Source organism: Mycteria americana, chromosome 13 (assembly GCF_035582795.1).
Source record: "Mycteria americana isolate JAX WOST 10 ecotype Jacksonville Zoo and Gardens chromosome 13, USCA_MyAme_1.0, whole genome shotgun sequence".
NCBI lineage: Eukaryota > Metazoa > Chordata > Aves > Ciconiiformes > Ciconiidae > Mycteria > Mycteria americana.
Genome location: NC_134377.1, coordinates 11,507,155 through 11,527,854, shown reverse-complemented (window position 1 = coordinate 11,527,854; position 20,700 = coordinate 11,507,155). Strand labels below are relative to the sequence as shown.

Sequence of the window (20,700 nt, the reverse complement as noted above, 5' to 3'; positions counted from 1 at the left end):
TTAATCGTAGGAACTAAGAGCCATGGTTTTTACTGTGGCTTGTATGAAATTTGATTGTAATTGTTTTGGGAGGGCACAAGGAATTGGATGAAAATGTTGATTCTAGGCTTTGTTCTAAAGGGACCCTCACAAATCTCCTCTTAAATACCAGGGAGCTGTGTTTGCCCTGTTGTGGGCATCCTCGCTGAGCTCCGAATGCTTCAGGCTTGCTGTTTCACTGACGCATCCAAGTTGCACCAAGAGGTGCGGTGACACTCAGCCCTGCAGATATTCCCAGGTAAGCGCAGAATGAACAAAATCACGTGTGTGCCAATGGGCCTGATGAGCGGCTGCAGGTAATCGCTGTCCTGGCTGGAAGGCAGCACTGATCTTGCACCCGTGCTGCTGCGGCTGGATTGCTTTTTATTTATTTAAGCTACTTACGTTCAGTAAGGCTGCCAGTCACCCTGGTCACCAGCGAGAGCCACGTGGTGATCATATGCAGCAGAAATTAATGTGCTCCTCTGCCCTGGGGAGCTGTTCACACTGGGCAGGGGGTGAGTCTTGCCTTAGCAACTACAGCCGTATCGACAGAGACAACTGCATAAATACACACCTATGCACATAAATATATGTGTGTGTATATCTATATAAAAATATGCAAACATGCATATATATATTAAAATACATACATATATAGGCACACATAGATACATACAGCTACACAGAGACATATCTATAGATGTATTTATGCATGCCTATACCTAGTACATATAGACATGATGCTCTATAGCTATGTCTGTATCTACAGTGATACATATGTGTAGATATAGATATACATGTATATAGCTCTAGCTAGATAGGTGTGCCTAAACAAATACACATACATATGTATGTACACAGAGGAAAAAAGCATAATACAATATATAGTTTGATACATATCTATATAGCTATAGAGCAAGATCTATATATTTCTGTGTAGATCTGTATATAGATACCTATGTATCTAGCTACATGTGGGGGGTGTGTGTGTATATACACACATACAGCTCTGTGTGTGTGTGTATATATATATATATATAAAAAAATGTATATATAAAACACCACATACACACACCCCTCGCTGGGCACAGAGCCACATCACACATCAGTGTCCCCACAAACCCCAGCCTGCCACAGCGCTTTAGCTAATTCCTTCGAGGCACTTCATTGCCCTTTGCAGCCCCACAGTTAAGGGCTGGCTTGCTTCAACCAGCAAAGCCCAGCGCCACAGCCCCAGCCCTGGCATCGGTCCCCTCCCCACTGACAAGCTGACCAGGCACTGCAACATGTATTTTAAATATTGCTGCTTTAATAGTCTACATCATGGCAGTAGCTCCAAGGGAAGATACAGCTGACAGGATTTTTTTCTTCTGCTCTTGTGTCTCTCCACATCAGTAATTCCTTATTGCTGCAGACTTGTCTATCCCCTGGCTCAGGAGCCACAGTTAGATTTAATTCTGCTAATTAGCTTAAATATAAAACATAATGCAACTGATCCCCTGACGTTGCTGTAGTAATAAAAAATAGAAAAGGAAAAAAAAATAATATGTTTCTATCCTTATTGCCAGTGTGTGCCAGTAACTGCTTTTTCCCTTACAAAAGCCCTGCTCCTTGTGCCAGTTAAGGCTAACATCTCTCTCTCCACTGAGGGCCGATCCCACGCCGAAACAAAGTCAAATTATTCCTCAGGCTGAAAAAGGGGAATTTAAAAAACGGTTGCAAGAAAAGCCCAACAATTTCCTACTTTAAAAATAGTGCACAGTTCTTTGAAAGGGTCTGAGCAGTACAGTAGAGAGCTACATTTACTGAAAACTTCTAGTGCTGATAAAGTTTTTGGTTTGTTTTTTTTCTGTTTTTTTAAAATTAACCCAAACAAACCCCAAATTAAATTAAACCAGGAGAGCTGGTTGGCAGGCATCCTCTGCCGCCCGGGGAGCCAGCAGGAGCCCCCCCTGCTCTATGGGTAGGAATCAAATGAAGGAAAAAAAAAAAAAATTTTTAAAAACATCCAGTTTTCCAGGCCGGGCGGTGAGGAGACCCCCGCGCATGAAGGCACACCAGCGCGAAGGCAACGCGATCTGTTGAAAACACAGCCAGCCCCTGCTAGAAGTTTGCCCCGTGAGGCAGGTACGGGCCAGCGTCTCGCTCGGGCTGAAACGAGAAGGGGATAAAGTGAAATATCAGTCACTTTTGTGCTGTGAACACCCCCCCCCCCCCGTGTATATTTATCCCCTGGGGACCCTACCTCCCCGTGGGCAGGCTTCTGGGCCAGGGGGGGCTTCTTGAGGATGCCTCGCCTGGGGGCCGGCGCCGGCTTCGCCTCCCCGTCCTCCACCGCGTCGTAGGCCCCGGCCAGGGCGTAGTGCTGCTTCCTCAGCTCGCCCAGGCGCACCCGCTCGCCCTCCAGACGCTTCTCCAGCTCCAGCACCTTCACCTGTGCCCAAACAGCCATCCTGGGCCCTGCGCACCCCGGGGTGCCACCCCCCACCGCCATCCCCAGCGCCATGCTGGGGGGGCAGAAGAAGGGACCCCCCCCTTACGTGGGTCCAGATCAGGACCTCAGCCTGGCCCAAGGGTGGCAGCACCGAATCCAGCCTCATGGCCATACCTGTGTTTCCATCTCTTCCTTCTTCAGCTTGATGAGGGACATGCCCGAAAAGTCCATGGTGTCTGTGGGGAAAAGCGTGGGGTCCTTGCTGAGCGCACCCCTTGCCAAGGACCCTCATGTGCCAAAGCAGAGCCAGAGGGGCAGCCTGGCGTGTTCACTAGGGCGGAAAGGGATGTGGGGTGGTTTTTTGTCCCCTTTCTTCATAAAAATCTCACCTTTCTCCTCAATCTGCTCTTGCCCCGACTTGGTGGAAGCCACCACGTTGGCCGCCATCTCGTTGACGTTGCGCGAGCACTCCTGGAGCCGGCCCAGGTTCCTGCTGCTCTTCTCAGCTTTCACCTGCAAAGAGAACAGGGACGGCTGTGGGTCCCCACCACAGCACCTCCACACTGGCTCCCACCGGCTCATGGGAGCCCCCAGGCAGCCATGTTCTGCGTAAGAGCAGAGACACCGATCACACCACGTCAGAACAGTCCTCGGGCATGAAAACCTGGGAGTGAAAAGGACGGACAGATGGCCACATGTTTATTCTTGATGATCCCATCACAGCCAGACAAGGTGACCCCTGCAAGGCCCTTCAGCCCCAGGACACCAAACCAGCTCTACTCCCACCTGAGCCAAGCACACATGGATAAGCAGCATTGGTGAAGACAGAGCTTTTTTTTTTTAAACCATGCTCTTAGTTTTAAAACCATCTGCTGTAAAAAGCAGTGTGGGTCCTCCTCCCCCCAACCTGCATCCCCATTTGCTCACTGAAACCTCTACACATTGCTTTCGCCCACACCAACAGGAAAGGTGGCAAGGACCAAAAACCCATCATTTGCAATGCTGGCTCCCGCAGTTGCTTATTTGGGGTTTCTTGTTAGTTATTAACATTTTCTTTACATAATCAGCTTGACAGGAGGAAGACAGGAGCTTTTACACAACTTCATTTCTGAGGCAAGTCCTGCTAGATTGTGGCAATATTAATGCAGGTGAAGACACATGGATTAAAATCACAGACTGATTTGAAAATATAAGAGTTTCCCTTCCTCCCTCCTCCGGGAGAAGGCTGCAGGACTGGCAGACAGGATGGCCACACACTGCTGCCCGAAAGTATCCGTGGGACAACACCGTGGGAACAAAATGACTTAAAACTTGAGGAGCCACATGCAGACAGTCCTGCTGGGACACTCACCTTGGAGGCAGCCACCAGCTGGGCCGTGCTGGCAGCGATTTCATGGGAGCAGACGATCAGTTCTTCATATTTGCCTGTATGCAGGACGACTCTGTCTGCTGCCTCCCTGCGTTACGGATCAGAAGGGAGATCGTATTAGAGATACTCGCCGTACACTATGAAGCAAGTGCAGGTTATTTACCCTGCTATACCCTTAGAAATCAGCATCAGACCTTGAACCAGCAGTGTAGCCTGTAATTAAAGTTCATTTACAAAGCAATTACTCAAAGCCCAGATCCAGAAGTTTTGGATGGGTGTAAAATATCAGCGGAGGTAGAATTGTGTCTCCATAATGAAGTGGATGATAATTTTAAAGCTTTGTCCAAAAAAAGCCCCCATATTTCCTGCACTGGCACGGGGATACCCTGCCCTGATCCCAACCACGCTGTCCACAACCATCTGAGCAGCAACCGGGACATGGAGTATTTGATTGCAGCAGCTTTCACATTTTGCAGACAGGGAGGAACTGGCAGTCCCTATTTCGGTGACCGCGTGGTCTGACCCAGGCTACGATGCTCTATAAGGAACGAGCAATAATGCTCCATGCAGACTCAGCAGCAGGACAGTTTGGGTTATCGGGCGATGCAGAAGCGTGGGCCAGCCCCATGCACAAGCACACGGAGCCGTGCCCAGAGAGGAGCCTCTCCACGCAGCGGCGTGGGAGAGGTCCCGGGGGTACCTACACGAGCTGCGTGGCTCCCCAGCCCACCGCCTTGGAGGCAGAGATCAGCCCTTCGGTCCAGCGCGAGTTCTTGGCATAAAACTCCTGAGTTGTTGCTGCCCCCTGTTGTTATGAGAATATTATGGCCTGTATTAACTTGTTTCTACTATACAACAATATATAAATCCACACAAAATATCCATATAAAATATAACAATACATAAATTCATATACAAAGCCATAAATCAAGGGATTGGCAGCATCTCTGTGTCCTTCAGAACGCTCTTACTGGCTTGCTTAAACACAGATCGAGAAAACTAACTCTGGAGCCCCAAGTCTGTGAATTTGGTCTGGGTTTAACACACACAAGTTTGGGCCATCGTCTTTAGATGGACAAGGCTTTGCAAAGGTGACAGCGATGCCTGTGGAGAGCACAGGGCTGAGCAGCCCGTCTCCAGTGAGCAAGACTGCCAGAGTACCGCTAACATGGGAAAGCACAAAATTCAGCCGGTGTTTCTGCAAATTGTGGGAGATGCTCCTGTATTTCATGTCGGTGCAGAGACGAGTGTAGGGGAGGACTTACCCGGCCACTTTCTACTATCTCCTTCTGTAGGTTCGTAGATGTCGTTACAAGAAGTCTAATAGCCTGGAACAAAGCAAAACAGGTTTTGGTGTTCGATGGGGATTTAAAGAGAAGGATTGATGCTGCCAATGGTGGTAAGTTACAGTTTTGCACAGTCTTGACGCCCCAGCTAGGTTTCTGCAGTACTGACCTTCATTAAGTCTGTGCAGGAGTTCAGAATCCTGTAGGGAAACAAGAGAAAAGTGTTCAGCATCCTCCGACACCGCGTCCAGGGAAGCAGGCTTTGGCCTCAGAAAACAGGTCTTTTTTGGAGACCAGCCAGCCTGCAGGTTACTTCTAAGCAGCCCACAAAGCAGCTGTGAACAAGTGGCTTAGTCCCACAAGATGAAGGTCCACCCTCCTAAAGAGAATTTCGTGCTCAGCATCAGGATGATGCAGCACCAGGTTGCATGTGCAGCTTTGGAGTAAAGAACAGCCCAGCCGGGTACGGGCACGGGACAGAAACCTGCCTGCGGCTGTCACACCACCCCTCAAAACTCACCGCTCGTTCACTTCCAGCTTAACACCAGAGCTCTCGTTTCTGGCCTGGCTCATCATCTCCTGTTGGGAAACACAAGAGGAAGGGTTGGACACCACGCTGCTGTCACAGCAAGCAGGGCGGAGGAGGAATAGACACTGCTGCCCCGAGGCACCAAAACGGCCCATCCTGCAGCTTCGTCTCACCTCTATCCGCCTGACGGCATCCTCAATCGCCTCTGAGGTGGAGGCCATCTCCTTCTCAACCATGTCCCCCAGCTCTTCTTGCTTGATGTCTAAGCTCTTGGGCCTCAGCTCCTGCCGGAGGAGGCAGCAGCCACCAGGAGGTTTTAGGCAAAGGGAGAGAAGGGCATATTTGTAAGGAATTATACCAAACCAAGGTATCAGACTCCTTTTTTTCCCCCTAAATAAATGAAGCTGCAGGAGCAGCATTCCGCAGACCACCAGGGTGGAGGCACATGTGCCACCAACTTGCAGCAAACATGGCACAGGGACCTCAGAGGTAAGAAATGCCCCATCAGGGTGACAAAACTCAATCACAGGAGCAGCTTCGGCAGGGCAGGGCTCCAGAGGGTTCTGGAGAGCTGACAGCTTTTGAATTAACAGCGGTTTAATGGAAAAGACTAATGGGGGCTTCACGAGAAGAAATATCTGAAAGTTGGGAAGTTTTATTCTGCAGGGGTTACTGGGCTGAAAGACTTCAGCTGATCTGAGGGTGACTGCCTCCGTGCACCACCAGGAAGGGTCTTGGCGCTCGGGAGCTGAGATGGCTCAAGGAAAGCACCAGAATCCGTGGGTATGGGGGACAAGCCGCCCCCAAAGTGGTGACTCCAACCCAGCGTCTCCCATTTCAGCTCTGGACAATGGGGAAAGCCATGGTTTGATATTTTAAAAAAAAAAAAAAAAAAAAGCTGTCCATTGAGGTGCAGCCAGAAGGCTGCAAGCAAACATCCCACCTTGACAAAGGGAGGCAACGTCCTTCTGCATTAACTGCCTGCTTTGATTTTTCCTTTAGGAAATACCAATGCCAGGAAATAAGCCACCCTGCCAGCCCGGGGTGAGACGGTGGGTGCACTGGGCTCCATCTCCTACCTGGGCCAGCTGCAGGACCCCCCGCAGCGCCTGCCGCACGTCCCCCAGCTCGGCGTGCCCCAGCGTCTGCTTGTTCTTCAGCTCGCCCAGGTAGTCCAGGCTCCGCTGCCCACAGTCCCGGCACGTCTCCGTCAGCCCTGGGGAGAGGATGGGTCGGTGCCCGGCCTCTCATGGGGCAGGGGCATCCCCCATCTCAGCCCTGCCGCCCTCCTCTTCCTCCTCCCCTTGGCCGCAGAGATGATGCCAAGCATCGGCGGCATCCAGCAAATTTCTTACAGAAGAGCATAAATCGGTTTCCATGAGCAAAGCGATGTTCCTGGCCCAGGAAGGGGCACCGGAGGGGAGGGAATGTCGGGAAGGGGAGCACAGGGAGCTGGGGGGACTGTACTGTCCCTGGGGAAGATCTGCTCCATATCCAGCCCCTGGCGGAGGAGGCTTTGGCACAGCCACCCCAAAAACAAGCCCCACAAGCAAAAACCCACACACACACACCCCCGCTGCGTCCACACACGGCACTCACGGTCAGCGTGGTCAGTGGGAGCCAGGTGGGACGTGGCGCTGCCATTCACGATGGTGTCGGCCGTCAGGTGTGCGAAGAGGGCCAGAGCCCCCACCAGCCCCGCAGCATCTGCCAGCAAGAGGACGTGCTCAGGTGCTGCCAGCCCAGGGCACCGCTTGCCATATCCTGGGAGCCGCGACTTGCCCTCGAAGGCACTCAAGGATCAGTACAAGAGCTTGGAGAGATCGGTATTGACCCCTCCAGCTTGCAGGTCGCTCCTTGAACGAGTGCATGGGAACCCACCAACTCCACCCGCTGTATGCCTCCATCACCAGGGCATTGCACGCTTGCTGATGGCCCCAAAGCAGCTGGGGGCTGCTGGATGTATAAAAATAAAAGCTAGATGCAAGCGATGCCGCCGGTCCCCAGCCCCAGGTACCTGCCATGGAGGCCACGTACTGCGCGTGCCCGTTCTCCAGGGCGTCCGTGGACTCCAGCGCCGCCTGCGCCCGGCTGAGCAGGTAATCTGCAACGAATTTAGCTTCGTTAGCACAGTCAGGCTGCCGAGTGTCTGAACAAGCATGAGTGCTGACTCCACAATGGACCATTGAGTGGAAGCCAAGACAGCTCAGGTCCTCGTGGCCCCGGCTGGGGAACAGCACTAAAATCTGAGCAAAATAGTGCCGAGATGAGAGCTAAAAATTTATTCCTGGGAAATCTGACCCCAACCTCCTTGGGCATGATGTTTGGTAGGAAAAAACGCCCGGGGGAAGCTGAGATGCAACGTTATCCATATTAGCTTGGATGGAGAAGGGACTGCAGGTTGCAGCCCCCATGGTCGAGCGGGACATACCTGGGGAGCTGGTGCAGCGGACGTGCAGCGGGTCGTCCAGCTTGGCCACCGCGTCACGGAGGATGTCCTCTGCCTCCCGCACCGTCTCCTGCAGGATGCCAAACTGCTCATCCAGCAGCTTCTGCTGCAGGCTCTGCTCCTGGTTGCTCTGTGGGGCAGGAGGAACAGGTGAGTGGCACAACTGGGACACAGGACCCCTATCACCGTGGCCCCGTCACCAGCATATCCCTCAAGAGCCCCTTTGCAGGATTAGACCCAAGCATCCCATTATTGCTGGTGCAAGTCATATCCTACCAGCTACATCGGCGATGGCTCGGCTGAGCCCCCCGACTGCTCAGCATCCCCAAACACGACTCACCCCAGCAAGTACAGGGACAGTGGGCTCTCTACACAGCACCGTACCTTCTCCACAAGCCTGCCCTGTAGCTCGCAGATCTCCCTCATGGCCTTGTCCGCCTCCTGGCTCAGCTGCAGCTCCTTCTCCTCGATGAGGCCACGCGTGGAGAGCAGCTCACACTCCTTCTCGCTCACCGACCGCCTCAGCACCTCCTTCTCGGCGTGCAGGGCCTCCACCTGGGCGCTGAGCTCTGCACCTGCCTGCCAGTGTGGCCAGGAGACCCCTGTCACTCACCTGTCACCATGTCACAAGCCCAACGGTTACACAGTGGGGAGCTGAGGACGTGCCCAGCTCATGACACTGATGGGGTGGACCCGCGTTCAGCCCCATGACAGCTCCCTGGGCTGCCGTTCGCGCCGCTGGCTTGGCAGTGGCGGCAGGCGTGCCATCTCGCACGACAGGGATTTGTGATGGAGATTTGGGTGCATCCCCTGTCCCCAGCCTCGTACCTGCTTGGCATGGCTGAGCGAGCGCTGTGCCTGGTCCAGCTCGTCCCGCCGGGCATCCAGCTCCTGCCGCAGCTGCTCCATCTGCACGCTCTGGTCCTCCAGCTGCAACCGCAGGCCCGTGCCGGGGGATCAGCTGCTGCAAATGTGCTCTGGCCCCGCTCAGCACCGGTGCATGGCCAGAACAGCGGGAACGAGCCTGGCCGCGTCTTGCGAGAGGGGTTTTCAAGATCTCAGGGGGGTGGTTTCCCCAGGGCAGGAATTTCGGGAGCAGCCTCCAACTTGGGGCCCGGAGAATGAAAGCACCCAAACCCATCAATTTGCATTGTGGCATTTTGTTGGGGGAAGAAATGGCAGACTTGGGCAAGAGGGAATGAAACACACATTAAATAACACCCTCCTGAGGAGCCAGGGCAACTCTTTCCCGGATCAGGACTGACACCAACCACCACCCTTACCCCTTGCACCCAAATTGTGCACAGCAATCATGTTTCCCGCGCTGGGAAGGGCTTGGTGCCAGGCTGGCAGGGCCGGACTCGGGGCTGCGCTGGCTCACCTTCATCTCGGCCTCCCGCTTGACCTGCTCCACCTGAAATGCCAGCTGCTCCTTGACGCGCGCCACCTCCTCCTGGCTCTGCTGCGTGACCGTCAGCTGCTTGGCAGTGTCGGCGTTCTGCGCGGGGACATGGGGGTTACCGGGCATTCGGAAGGGGACCCTCGCCACCGCCATGGCTCGTTCTGCCCGAATTCTGGCTGGGGGAGTAGCTTGGAGATGCCTTTTTCATGGCATCCAAAACACTGACCACCAGTGGACATGAATTCAAGGGGTGCCCCCCAGCTGGTGCTCAGAGGTCCCTGGGTGCAGGGCAATGGGACCGATATGGGGTGGGGCTGGGCACGCACGAGCCACACTGGCGGTGGCAGAGGGATGAAGGCAGCAGTCGGTCCCTGCCTGGCACAGGCAGCAGCGTTACCTTCCTCAGGAGCTCGGCGTGCGTGTTGATGAGCTCACTGTGCTTCTCCTTCAGCTTCGTGTAGCGGATCTCGGTGGCGTTGGCTTTCTCTGGACAGGACAAGAAAGTATCAGCAACCATGGCGTGGGTGTCCTATGGCCAACGGGTGCTGTAGGACACCTACTTTCCGCTTCGGCACAGAGACGCTGGGACCTGTCACTGTCCTGCTTCACCCTCTGCAGCCTCTCCAGCTCGTCCCGCAGCTGCTCATTGTCCACCAGTGCCTTCTGCTTCTGCTTGCGTTGCTCCTCCACTTCGCCCTCCAGGCTGTTCACCTGCGCCTTGAGCTGCGTGATGTACCGCTGCGCCTGCGGGACACCATCAGGCACTCGGGCACCGCCCTGCACCGATGCCAGCAGCGACTCTGCCCTTCCCAACATCCCTTCCAGGTGCGATTTGGGCAAAGCACCCACGAGATGCACAGGAAAGCTCTCCCCTCGGCCCCTGCAGCTGGTCTGTCCCTGCTGCAAACAGCAGGTCTGGGGCAGCAAGGGACAGGTCTCACGTGTCCCCACCCCATCTCCATCAGGAGTCAGGTCCTGGTACTGGGAGAAGCCCCAAGATGTGGCGCTGGGTGAAATCACCCTGGTTCCTGCTGCATCCCATCGAGATTTCCATGCTGCAGCACCAAACCCCACCCCCCTCTCCCACACTGGCAGCTCCCCGGCCAGGCTTTACCTCCAGTTTAATTTTCTCCATCTCCGCACGAAGCATGTCCACCTCCTTCTTCAGGCTCTCGATCTGCGCATCCCTGTGGAGAGAAGCAGGTTGGTCCCACGTGGCGGCGGCTGCCCCACTTTCGCCACCGTGGACCCCCATACCTGTCGTCCCGAATGCCATTGGGTGGCCCAAAGGTTTGCTCAAATACATCCGAGGTGATCTGGGGAAGACAGAGGGTGCTGAGTTGAGCCAGGCTGCGGGTGCCTGTGTCCCCCCCCTCCCAGGGTTCCCATCCCATCCCTGTGCCCCTACCTGCGGCTCCGTGGTGGAAGCCGTGCTGATTTCAATGAGGTTCTCTGGCTCCTCGTCCTCAGGGGCTTCCTCGGGGATGACGACCACTGGCTTCACATGCTCAGCCAGCGCAGATGCCCGCAAGAAGTTTGGGGGGCTCTGCAGGGACAAGAAGTTGCGGTGGCATCACCTGGGGTTTCGGGAACCACTGCAGGCAGACCGCTGAGGGAAGGGAGGCAGCCATCCCTGTGCTGCTGAGATGTGCCAGCAGGTCCCTCTGCAGTGTCCCCAGACCCCAAACCCATCCGTGGGGACACCCCCGTGCACCCTGAACCCACAAGCCCTCCAAAGCATCACACACAAGCACAGCACCAAAATCCTGCTCTACCTCTGGCAGCCGAGGGATCTGAATGAGCCGCTTGAAATACAGCATGTCAGACGCTTTCTTAAAGAAGTTTTTGAGGCTGGAGAGGGAGAAAAGAAAAACCGCTCGCAGGAAAGGCGGGGAGGGGGCTTGGCAGGAAGGAGGGGACCCCACCGTCCCACCTTGGCCCCAGGTTACCTGCGAAACTGCTCGTGGAAACGGTCTCGGTGGCCCTGCAGTGTGTCGGCCGGCAGACCTGCGGTGATGGGGGGGACAGCTGTGACTGATCCAGGGCTGCAAATTTATTCACACACGCCCAGATCTATCCGGCTGCAAAAGCCAGCCGGTAAAGGCCAGGTGGGAACGGGATGTGAGGGGTCAGGACGGGACTGGGGTGTCCCCATCCCTGGCATAGGGACCAGGGACGCAGCGCAGGGAGAGGCAGGTGTGGGAACCCCAAAACACCCGCGTGAGGCCCCTGGCACTGCGCTGCCCAGCGATCCTGTGCAGGGGGCTGGCAGGCCAAGGCACATCGGTTTGAATTCATCAAGGACAAGTCCTTCTGATTCCTTCATCTGGGATGTCTGTGTGGGATGGAGCGGGTCCTTGGAGCCCAGCTGGGATACGGGGACAGGGCGACAGATGCCTCCATCCACACAAGCCTGATCCCCGAGAATCCAGCCAGACGCCTGACCCGGGAAAAGATCAGCGCGGGGCAAATCCCCGGGGACTCACAGGAGTGCAGCTTGAACATTAACTTGACGGCGTAGTGGTAGAGGTGGCTGCAGTCCTGGATGACCTGGATGAGGGGGGCCAGGCGGCACTGCACCGCCGACATCTGCGAGATCGCCATCGACGTGTTGAGCTGCCTGAAAACTAAGGGTTGAGCATGGTGAGGCACCGGTGCCGTGTTTGCAGAGCTGTCCCACTCCAGGCGACTCGGCTTGATCATTAACCACGACGGATGTGGCTTTGCCAGGACACAGGGTAAACACCAGGGTTGCTGCTCGTCCTGTTCCACCGAGCTGGGAACAACTCCCCTCCGTGCAAGAAAAACACCCAAAGGGACTGTGGTGGCAGAGGGAGGGGGTGCTCAGCTCTGCCCCGGGTACCCTGACCCCAAAAAGGAGGGATTTAACCCCGGGACGATGCAAAGGCAGGTCGGCTGCCCTCGGGAGCTGCCGCTGCACAATGCAGCCGGGGAAGGCGAGGGGTTTTGCTCCGCTCTATTTAATCATGGAAGGAGCTGGGAGAGGAACCCAGGGCAGGGGACGGGCCCGCCAGCACCGCAGCCTCGCCTGCCCCGGCTCGGAAATGGATCCCTTCCCTTGGCAGAAATCCAGCCAGCATAGCCACTCTGGCTTCTTCCCCACTCAGCTTTAAAGTATTTATGAATATAAATTCTCTGTATAACTGGGTCAGGAGGAGAAGCGGGAGGCTGAGGGGAGCCGGGAGCACGGTCTCTCCCGCTGTGCCCTGTTTTCCAGGGCAGCTCCATGTTCCTGACTCGCAACGGAAGAAGAAACCGCTGCATTTTTAAGCCATCTAAAAATTCCTGGAGAAGGAGGCGAGAGAAGCAAACACGGGCAGGGGCCTCCAGCCCTCCCCAGAGGCATTTCAACGAGGGGAAATGAGTATTTAGAAAGAGGTACAGCCCCATCCTCTGCTTTGGGGGGATAGAAAGGATTTGGGTAACGCATATGATTAACATGGTTGTACCAAAAAGAAGTAAAAACATACTTCAGAGCAGCACTGCTCTGAAAACAACACTCTGCATTGCTCAGGTGGACTAAAACCAGCCACATTACTTAAATATTTTCCTACAACCGCCTCTACAGAGCATCAACAGGGGAATCCGGCTGAGAAACAACCTCAGAAATCTCACCGGAGGAGGAGGAAGGACCCGAGTCTCTGACCTCAGCCTCCCGAGCAGGAACTCCATTCCTGACCAAAGAGCGAAACTATTGCTCAAGAGCCCTGAGGCAAGCGGGAGGGATCTGCAGCCTCCTCACCTGACTCCGACAGCTTCAGCTCGCAGTCCAGGTAGTCGAACAGCTCGACCGTCAGCTGGAAGCTGCCAAAAAAAACCAAAACTCCGTCACCCAGCGGCAGAGACATCCTTGCTCCGGCTGCTCGTGTTCACTGCAGGTCCCTGCACCAGCAAGGGCTCAGATTGACAAGAATTTGGTGGTTTTGCTCCCTGCATTTATGCTCCTCACCATTCTGCAGGTGCAGGAGGAATCAGGCACCATCTGACCAATCTATAAAACACCGACGGCTGCCCTGAACAGGAGCCGTTTCATTAGCAGGATGCTGCCAGCCAGGCGGCACGGAGCCGGCGACCATGCACTGGTTGCTTTGCTCCTGCCAGGACACTTACATGTTGTTCACGTCCGTCCCCGCTGTCTTTTCCAGCACCTCATCCGACACTTCGAGGCTTGGGGGGAACTCGGGATGCTTTGTACAAGGAAAAAAAAAAAAAAAAACAAAACCCAGCAGTTGCTACTAATATTTTTGCTGATGCAACACAACCCCTGGTGAAGCCCCGTACCCCAGCATGGCAGGGTGTGGAGGCGGCAGAGTCTCTCACCTTGGCGTGGAAGGAGATCTTGGTGAGGAGGAGCCGCGTGTAGATGCTCACCAGCTGCCCATACCTGTCGTGCAAATGGCCCTGCCAGAGACACGAGGGGAAACATGGCGAATCCGGAGCGATACAACCAGATCTGGCAGAGCCCACGTATGCCAGCGAACCCGCGCCACCCCTACGGTTCTCACCCTCTTGCCCTTCACCATGTGCGTAACCATCACCCAGGGGAGTCAGAGGCGATGGGTTATTTCAGGTGGTGCTTTGCCCTCCCCGTGCCCACGATGCCTTTCAGCACCCACCCCAAAGCCCCCAGGAAGGCACAAATCTCTGCTTTGCCCCACTCACCCACAGGTCCCCCGTCTCTCGGATATTGCTGCGGTACCTCTGGCAGTCCTGAAGGACCTGGGGACAAAAACAGGAGGGATGCGGCATGCTGGGGCTGGCACGGAGCTGGGCGAGCACCTGCCTGCCTGCCCTGAAGCTGGGGAAGGGGATGGATCCGGCCCCTTACGCCACTCCAGCACTGGGAGAAGTTCAAGCCCTTCAATGGCAACCAGAGGTTGGAGTTTTGCACGGGGAGGTTTCAAAGATGCGAGATAAGAGTGCTTCACAGCCCCGTGGCCTGGGAAAGGTGGCTGGGGTAGGGAAGGAAACCCACCCTCTGTGCAGAGGGATGTTGGCAAGAGCCAAAAACTTCCCCCTGCCAGCAACGCGGGATGGATGTTTCGGAGGGGACACTCACATTGGGGTGGCCGTCACGCAGGACCTTGTGCAGGACATGGCAGAACTTCCAGCTGAGGATGGCACTGCTGGGCAGGGGCAGCCCGATGGCGTAGGACCAGAAGGTGAACGCTCCCTTCTCATGGTGCGTCCCCAGGATGATCCCTTCCCTGCGGTCAAGGCCAATTGGACACACATGGGAGCAGGGGAGAGGCGGGGCTGGGGACTATTCCTGTTCAACTTTCATTAAAAAGGGGACATGCACCGAGTGTACCGCAGGCAGAGAGATCACCGGCGCAATGCTGCACCCGCAGATAAAACCCCCATTTATTTTTTTCTGGTGCACCTTCCCCTGCTGCAGGGCACACCGGGGCCCTTTGCGTTTTATTGCCAAAGAAACGCAATTTTATCGCACTGCCCTTCTTTGCACTTTCACTGCTGGATGACCCTACATGATGCCATCCCCCAACTAAGCTCTGCATGAGTCTCCCATCTCCCAAAGCTCCCACGGCTCCAGCCCTGCAGGGTGAAACCCCTCCTGCCGCGGCACTGGATCTCCTCCACACCGTCCAGGCAAGCCAAGGGAAAGGATACGGCGGGCATGTTTCTCCTTCACCGGTGCTTCTTGCGTATTTATGGCTTTGCTGATGCTGATGGCCTGCAAGGGGAGGAGAGAGCGGCCATCAGCAGCGGCACGACCCTCACGGTCCCCAACGCGAAGAGCTGGGTGCGCTGCCAGCTAGGATCGGCCTGGCCACCTGGCGCTTTTGGGGAATACCCTGAATTTTATAACACGTTTGTCACCTTAAAGCCATTCATGACACATCAAAATAGGCTTTTTTATCCATGATCAAAGCAGCCCGTTAAAAGCCCCCATCCCCAGCACGATCAGTCGGAGCCAGGCCACTACCGCTGCTCAGCTGCTGATGCTCCCTGCTGTCCCCATCCCAGGAAACAAATGGCGTTTTTGCAGCCTGAACTCAGCACCGTGCCCGGGGAGCATGAAAGCACGACAGCAAGATGCCAAATTCCAGGGTTGTTTCTCTAATCACAAGGAGCCTTTGAACCAGGGGGTGGTGGGGTTTTTTTCTGACGGTGTTGCTGCACACGTGGGGAAAATGCAGCCCCCAAGCAAGGAGGGAGTGGCAGCCACGATGCCCATCTCAATGGAGCAAAAATCCAGAGCGATGTGATTATCAGAGGAGTATTATCTATATTTTAATGTGTTCGATCACAGCACACTTTAAATTATGGGTTTATTCCAAAAGATGACTCCAGACACGGTCGGTTGTGTCTCCCACGTGATGACAGGCTGCAAAACGGAGTTCCTGTGATCGATGAGGATCTTCCTCCTCCTCCTCCTCCTCCTCCCCAGGTCCCTGCAGACTCAGCTGGGCTGCGTTGCCCTCGCACGAGTGCTTGGTCTGTGCCCATGTCTGTGAGCCCTCAGTCACCGGCAGAGGAAAAAGGTCCCAGCTGGGAAGGCAGGAAGCGGCCCCGCCACCGGCGCTCATGCCGGAAGAGAAACCTGGTCCCTCCCTGCAGCCCCACAAGCTGTAAAACCCTGTAAAAATCTTATCTCCCCTCCCAGGAAAAGCACCTGCTTTGACACAGCCGCTTGTCCAGGGGACGCTTCCGCATCGCGGCGCTTTCCTGCAGGAGGAGGAACCCGACGCCAGGTTATCGAGTGCTCCTGACTTATGCAGGAGGAACCTGACGCTCTGCCAAAGGGGCGATGCTGCAGGTGTCAACGCACCAAATCCGTCCCCAATGAGCCCAAAATGTCTGCGCCCACGAGCCAGGCACAACAGTAGCAAAAACACTGTGAATGCATCCCAAAAAGTGAGCCAGCCCCGAAACGCTGAGCCCAGTCGCTGGGAAAAGACACCAGTTTTGCCCTTCCTGTGCTGGGGGAAGCCCCAGCATTACCCCGCCATGTGGGGCCATAAAGCAGCAGCAGAGTTAAGCCGGTGACTTGCTGTAATCCTCTTATCCCCAAAGGTTAACGAGCCTGGAGTGCCCGGGAACAGGCACTTGCAGAGCAGCCGCCTCTCCCAAAGCGCCCGGCATCTCTGCAGCCACCCAAAAGGCTGGAGCCGGTGGAGAGGCTGTGCCCTCGACCGCGGCTCAGCTGGCAAGAAGATGTGCCACGGGTCCTCAGGGCTGCCGGCACCTCCCAGTATGACACCAAAGTGATGGTTTATTGACAGAAAGCAGGGTTTATCACGCGCCAGAAAGCGACAAGCCGACGGTTTTGCAAGGCAGGGCTTGGAAATGCATCTTACGGCGAAGAGCTGCCAAACAGGTTATTGCATCTTACTGAGGTGCTTTGCATGGCGGGGGGAGCAGGGCAGACATCTCCCAAACCTGGATTTTCACTGCCTGCGGCGTGTGGGAGCAGCACAACGCGCTCGTCCCGACACACCACGCTCGTCCCAGCCCATCAGTGGGAGCAGGGCTCAGCCTCGAGCCCCGTGGGGCTGGGAGGAGGTGCAGCTACAGGGGCCAATGCGTGAGACGAGGGCAGACCCCTGGAAAGGAAATGCCATCCCATGTTCCCGGGGATAGGAGCTCGGCCGCCCAGCGCTGCCCAGCAGGATGGGGACAGGGCTGGACCCTGCTGGCTTGTCCCAAAACCAGGCTGTAATTCCCATTGGTTCTGGTGGTTTTATTGCGTTTATTGCCCATAAGCTCGTTTCTAGCCCGACCAGCCAAAATTCAGCCCGGGAGCTGCCAGAGAGGTTAGTTTCATCCTTGGTGATTCAGCGCAGAGGTTTCAACTGAGCCATTTTATGTCCAGCACAGAGGAGCGGACCCATGCAGGGGCAGCCCCCAGCCCACCTGCGGCACCACCGTGACGGAGACGCCCTGTCCAGCGTGGTCCCAAATAAACCACGGTGGCACTGAACGAATGCCAGTCCCTCGGGGCTGTCGGCTCAGGTGTGCTTTCGCTGGCTCCAAACCCCAGGCTGGCCAGGAGGTCCCCAGAAAGGGGATGCTGGGATCAGGGATGGGCACAGGGCGATGCTGCAGCCTGGGACACGTGTGCCTTCAGGATGTTCCTGCCGGCTGCCCGGCGAAGCTGGCTCGTGGAGCATGGCTCCCAAACAGGGAGATTCACCCTCGACCCAGCCTCTTGGGACATCATTGGCACGACTGGAGATGGGCAGGTCCCCGTTGTCAGCCTGGTCAAAGCCTTCATGCCACCTGCGGACGGTTCCCCATCACCGCTGGGGAGTGGTGCAGCCCCGGCCCTGCCGGTGGGGGGGGGGGGTTGACCCCAAAACCTGCCCGGCCTTGGGAGCCCACACAGGCGCAGCCCGAACACCTTACTCACAGCCCTCACGTACCAAGCCGGTGACTAAAGCCAGGATCAAAGCACCCAAATGAGAAGCGCAGTTTACATCCACCCTTTCTTTCCAGGCTGTTTTCAATTACAGCGTGATCCTCCCCGCCCACGGCTCCCTGAAACCCCAGCATCCCGCAGGGCCGCAATCCCCACCTGGCAGGTGGATGCCGGGTCCCGGCATGACGCTGCGGCAGGGAGTGATTTTTTGGCAGAAAGATGTCAAGCTGGAAACCTCCCCAGCCAGGCAGCGTGAGGGCTGCCTGATCAGCCAAACTCCAAACGGCTGCTCCGGAGTTCCTTTCCTAATGCTTCTCCTTCCCAAATTACACCAAAAAACCACCACTAGGCAGTCACACACATAGTATTCCTGGCAGTTCTGGAGCTCGTTGGATTTTTAACCTTCTTGTTTAAGAAAAGCAAAAATTGGGTGCATAAAAGGGCAAGTTTTGCCTCCTGCCAAGCTGCAGAGTGAGCGCCCGCTGCGGGACGGCAGCTTCCCACCTCCCACGCGCAGCCACTCCGAAGGGGACGTCTGCGTCACCCCGACACAAGACCTCAGAAAGCATTTTCAGGGAAAGCAGGTGGCCTTCACGTCACCCACAAGCGTCCAGGATCACACCAGGGCCGGCAGCCCCTGGCCACACCTGCAGGCATTGCCCCGGCCTTTGCCAGGGGAAAGGAGATGGGGCGTTCGGCTTCGCAGCACTGTTCTCCAGGGTGGTGCGAAATCCTCGGCCAGCGAAGGCGCGCGGAGGGGACGTGCCACCGGCCTCCCCGTGATACAAAGGTGACCAGCGGCCATCTCCACAGCTGCTATAATTAGACATAAAAGGCAGATCAATACCTGCATACCAACATTGGAACAGTTTTGCTCTCACCCGAAGTACTGCTATGGGAAGCCACATTAGGATAAAGCTCCTTTAGGACAGTTTTTCAGCAGACACTGGAAAAAAAGGTCAGTTCTGGGTGCTGAATGTGACCATCAGCCAGCGAGCCCCAAGTTTAGCTCTAATAGAGAGCGACCACCCGCTCACCCTGTACGTGGCTCTGCCCAAGGCATCTCTGCAGCCATAAGCAAAGTCGCACCCCTGTGGGGCACAAATCCCACCAAAAAGCCCAAAACGCCGTGGAAGGGCAGGAGAGAGGAAGAAGGACGCGCTCCCGCCCAGCCAGCACAGGCTGCCTTTTGGTGCACGAGGCAGCGCTCCCACCACGATTATTTATCGGCGGTGCCCAGCGCAACGGTCGAAGGAGATGCGTCCAGAGGGAACCGGAATTGCTGGTTTTCTCACGTTGCTCCCCAAACCCAACAAGCTCAGTTTCCTATCCAGCACGGCCAAGCGGCACCGTGACCCCACGAGACCCGAAATCGCCTCCTGCCTTTGCTGCCGCTCTCCCGGGCCAAACCAGCCCCGGGGCCGGGGAAGGACCAGCAACGCAACGGGGCAAAGGGGAAAAATATCTGCAACGCATTTGCAGCCTGCAAAATCCGAGGGGTCAGAGGATGTGTGCTGGGAGAGCACTATTATTTTTGCTGGGGCAGCCAGCGAGTCCGTCCCTCTGTCCCTCCCTGCCCACGCTGCCGGAGTAATTAGTTTCCCACAAGCCGTACGCCAGCCCCGTTGGCACCCAAGCATCGCCCGCTCCGCGGGGGCCGCAGGAAGGGCTACGGACACCCCCGTCCGAGCCGGACACCGCGGGACACAAACGCATTTGGGCTTTCTTTTCGCTCTGCCACCCTCCCCGGGGCCGGGCACCCCGACCCCCGCGGGGGGGACCCCTCGTGTGAGCCAGAGCCGCGGGGAGTGACCCATTCCCGGTGCAAAACAGCCCCCGGTTTTGTCGGGGCAGCCCGTGCCGCCGCGGGGCATCGCCGGGATGCAGAGGTGCGCGTTACCGGTGAGGTGGGCACCGGGGGGCAGCCCCGGGCTCCTGCCTGCGGCGGCCCCCGGGCTCGGCCGCGCTCCCGCCGGCACGGCCGGGGCCACAGAACTTCCACTGTTTGCTGACGGCCGTGTTTACCTGCCGAAAAGGCCCGGGAGGGGACACACCGCCTGCCCGGCGCTCTGCTGCCCGCCGGGGCGGCGGTGCACGGCGGGGACATGGCCCCGGTGCCCGGCCCGGGGGCGGCGGGACCAGTCGGTGCCCACGCGGGACCGTCCCGGGGCCCACGCGGGACCGTCCCGGGGCCGCGGCGGGAGGAAGCGGTGGGGCAGGCGGGGAAGGGGGAGCGTACGCCGCGCCGGCAGCGGGGACGGAAGGACAGACGGACGGACGCTCAGCGGCCCCGCCGCCCCACCGGGGGGGTCCCCGGGACCCTGCGGGGACTCGCCCTCCCCTTCCCCCGGGAAAGCCCCGCGTGCAGCGCATGGCGAGCCCCCAGGCGCTGCCCCCCGGAGCGGGCCGGTCCCGCAGCGCCCCCGCCGCGAGCCGGTACCGGGAACCGGAGCCGGTACCGGGGCACCGCCGCCCCCTTCCGCCGCCCTTGCCTGGCTCTTGTCGAACTGCTCCCGCTCCGCCTCCAGGCTGTGCCCGCCGCGGCGGCTCAGCACCCGCGCCGGCACGCTCTTGATGCTGTTCATGGCGGGCCGCGCACCGCGCACCGGGCAGCGCGCACCGCACCGGGCAGGCAGCGACCGGCGCCGCCCTCCGGCCCCTCCCGGCCGCGCACTGCGCCGCGCCCGCCCGCGCACGAGGGCGCCCCTAGCGGCCCCGCCCGCCCCACGCCCACCCGCGGGCAGGTGGGAGCAGCGCCGGCCCCGCCGGCCCGGCCCACCGCCGCGGGGACCGGGGCGGGGGGGGG

General features: G+C 57.3%; 1 protein-coding gene across 1 annotated transcript; it reads right to left on the bottom strand.

The window, feature by feature from the left end:
- Window positions 1–1,308: 1,308 nt before the first annotated feature.
- Window positions 1,309–20,563, bottom strand: HIP1R (huntingtin interacting protein 1 related). Its single transcript, XM_075516044.1, has 32 exons — window positions 20,387–20,563; window positions 15,143–15,206; window positions 14,571–14,713; window positions 14,174–14,230; window positions 13,832–13,912; window positions 13,622–13,698; window positions 13,254–13,315; window positions 11,977–12,117; window positions 11,440–11,497; window positions 11,266–11,341; window positions 10,899–11,036; window positions 10,748–10,806; window positions 10,605–10,677; window positions 10,051–10,234; window positions 9,888–9,976; window positions 9,470–9,586; window positions 8,917–9,018; window positions 8,473–8,667; window positions 8,071–8,218; window positions 7,657–7,743; window positions 7,239–7,346; window positions 6,719–6,855; window positions 5,813–5,923; window positions 5,631–5,689; window positions 5,280–5,310; window positions 5,090–5,152; window positions 4,529–4,629; window positions 3,807–3,912; window positions 2,845–2,968; window positions 2,630–2,691; window positions 2,267–2,455; window positions 1,309–2,172 (listed from the first exon to the last, which is right to left on the bottom strand). The coding sequence occupies exons 1-32, from the start codon at window positions 20,477–20,479 to the stop codon at window positions 2,125–2,127; spliced, it is 3,183 nt and encodes a 1,060-aa protein (XP_075372159.1). The 5' UTR covers window positions 20,480–20,563; the 3' UTR covers window positions 1,309–2,124.
- Window positions 20,564–20,700: the final 137 nt, after the last annotated feature.

Coding starts and splice junctions, on each gene's coding strand:
- HIP1R (XM_075516044.1), bottom strand. CDS start 20,479: ATGAACAGCATCAAGAGCGTGCCGGCGCGGGTGCTGAGCCGCCGCGGC. Junction 10,235..10,604: donor TGGAGAAAATTAAACTGGAG/GTAAAGCCTGGC, acceptor GGTGTCCCGCAG/GCGCAGCGGTACATCACGCA. Junction 5,153..5,279: donor CCTGCACAGACTTAATGAAG/GTCAGTACTGCA, acceptor GCTTTGTTCCAG/GCTATTAGACTTCTTGTAAC.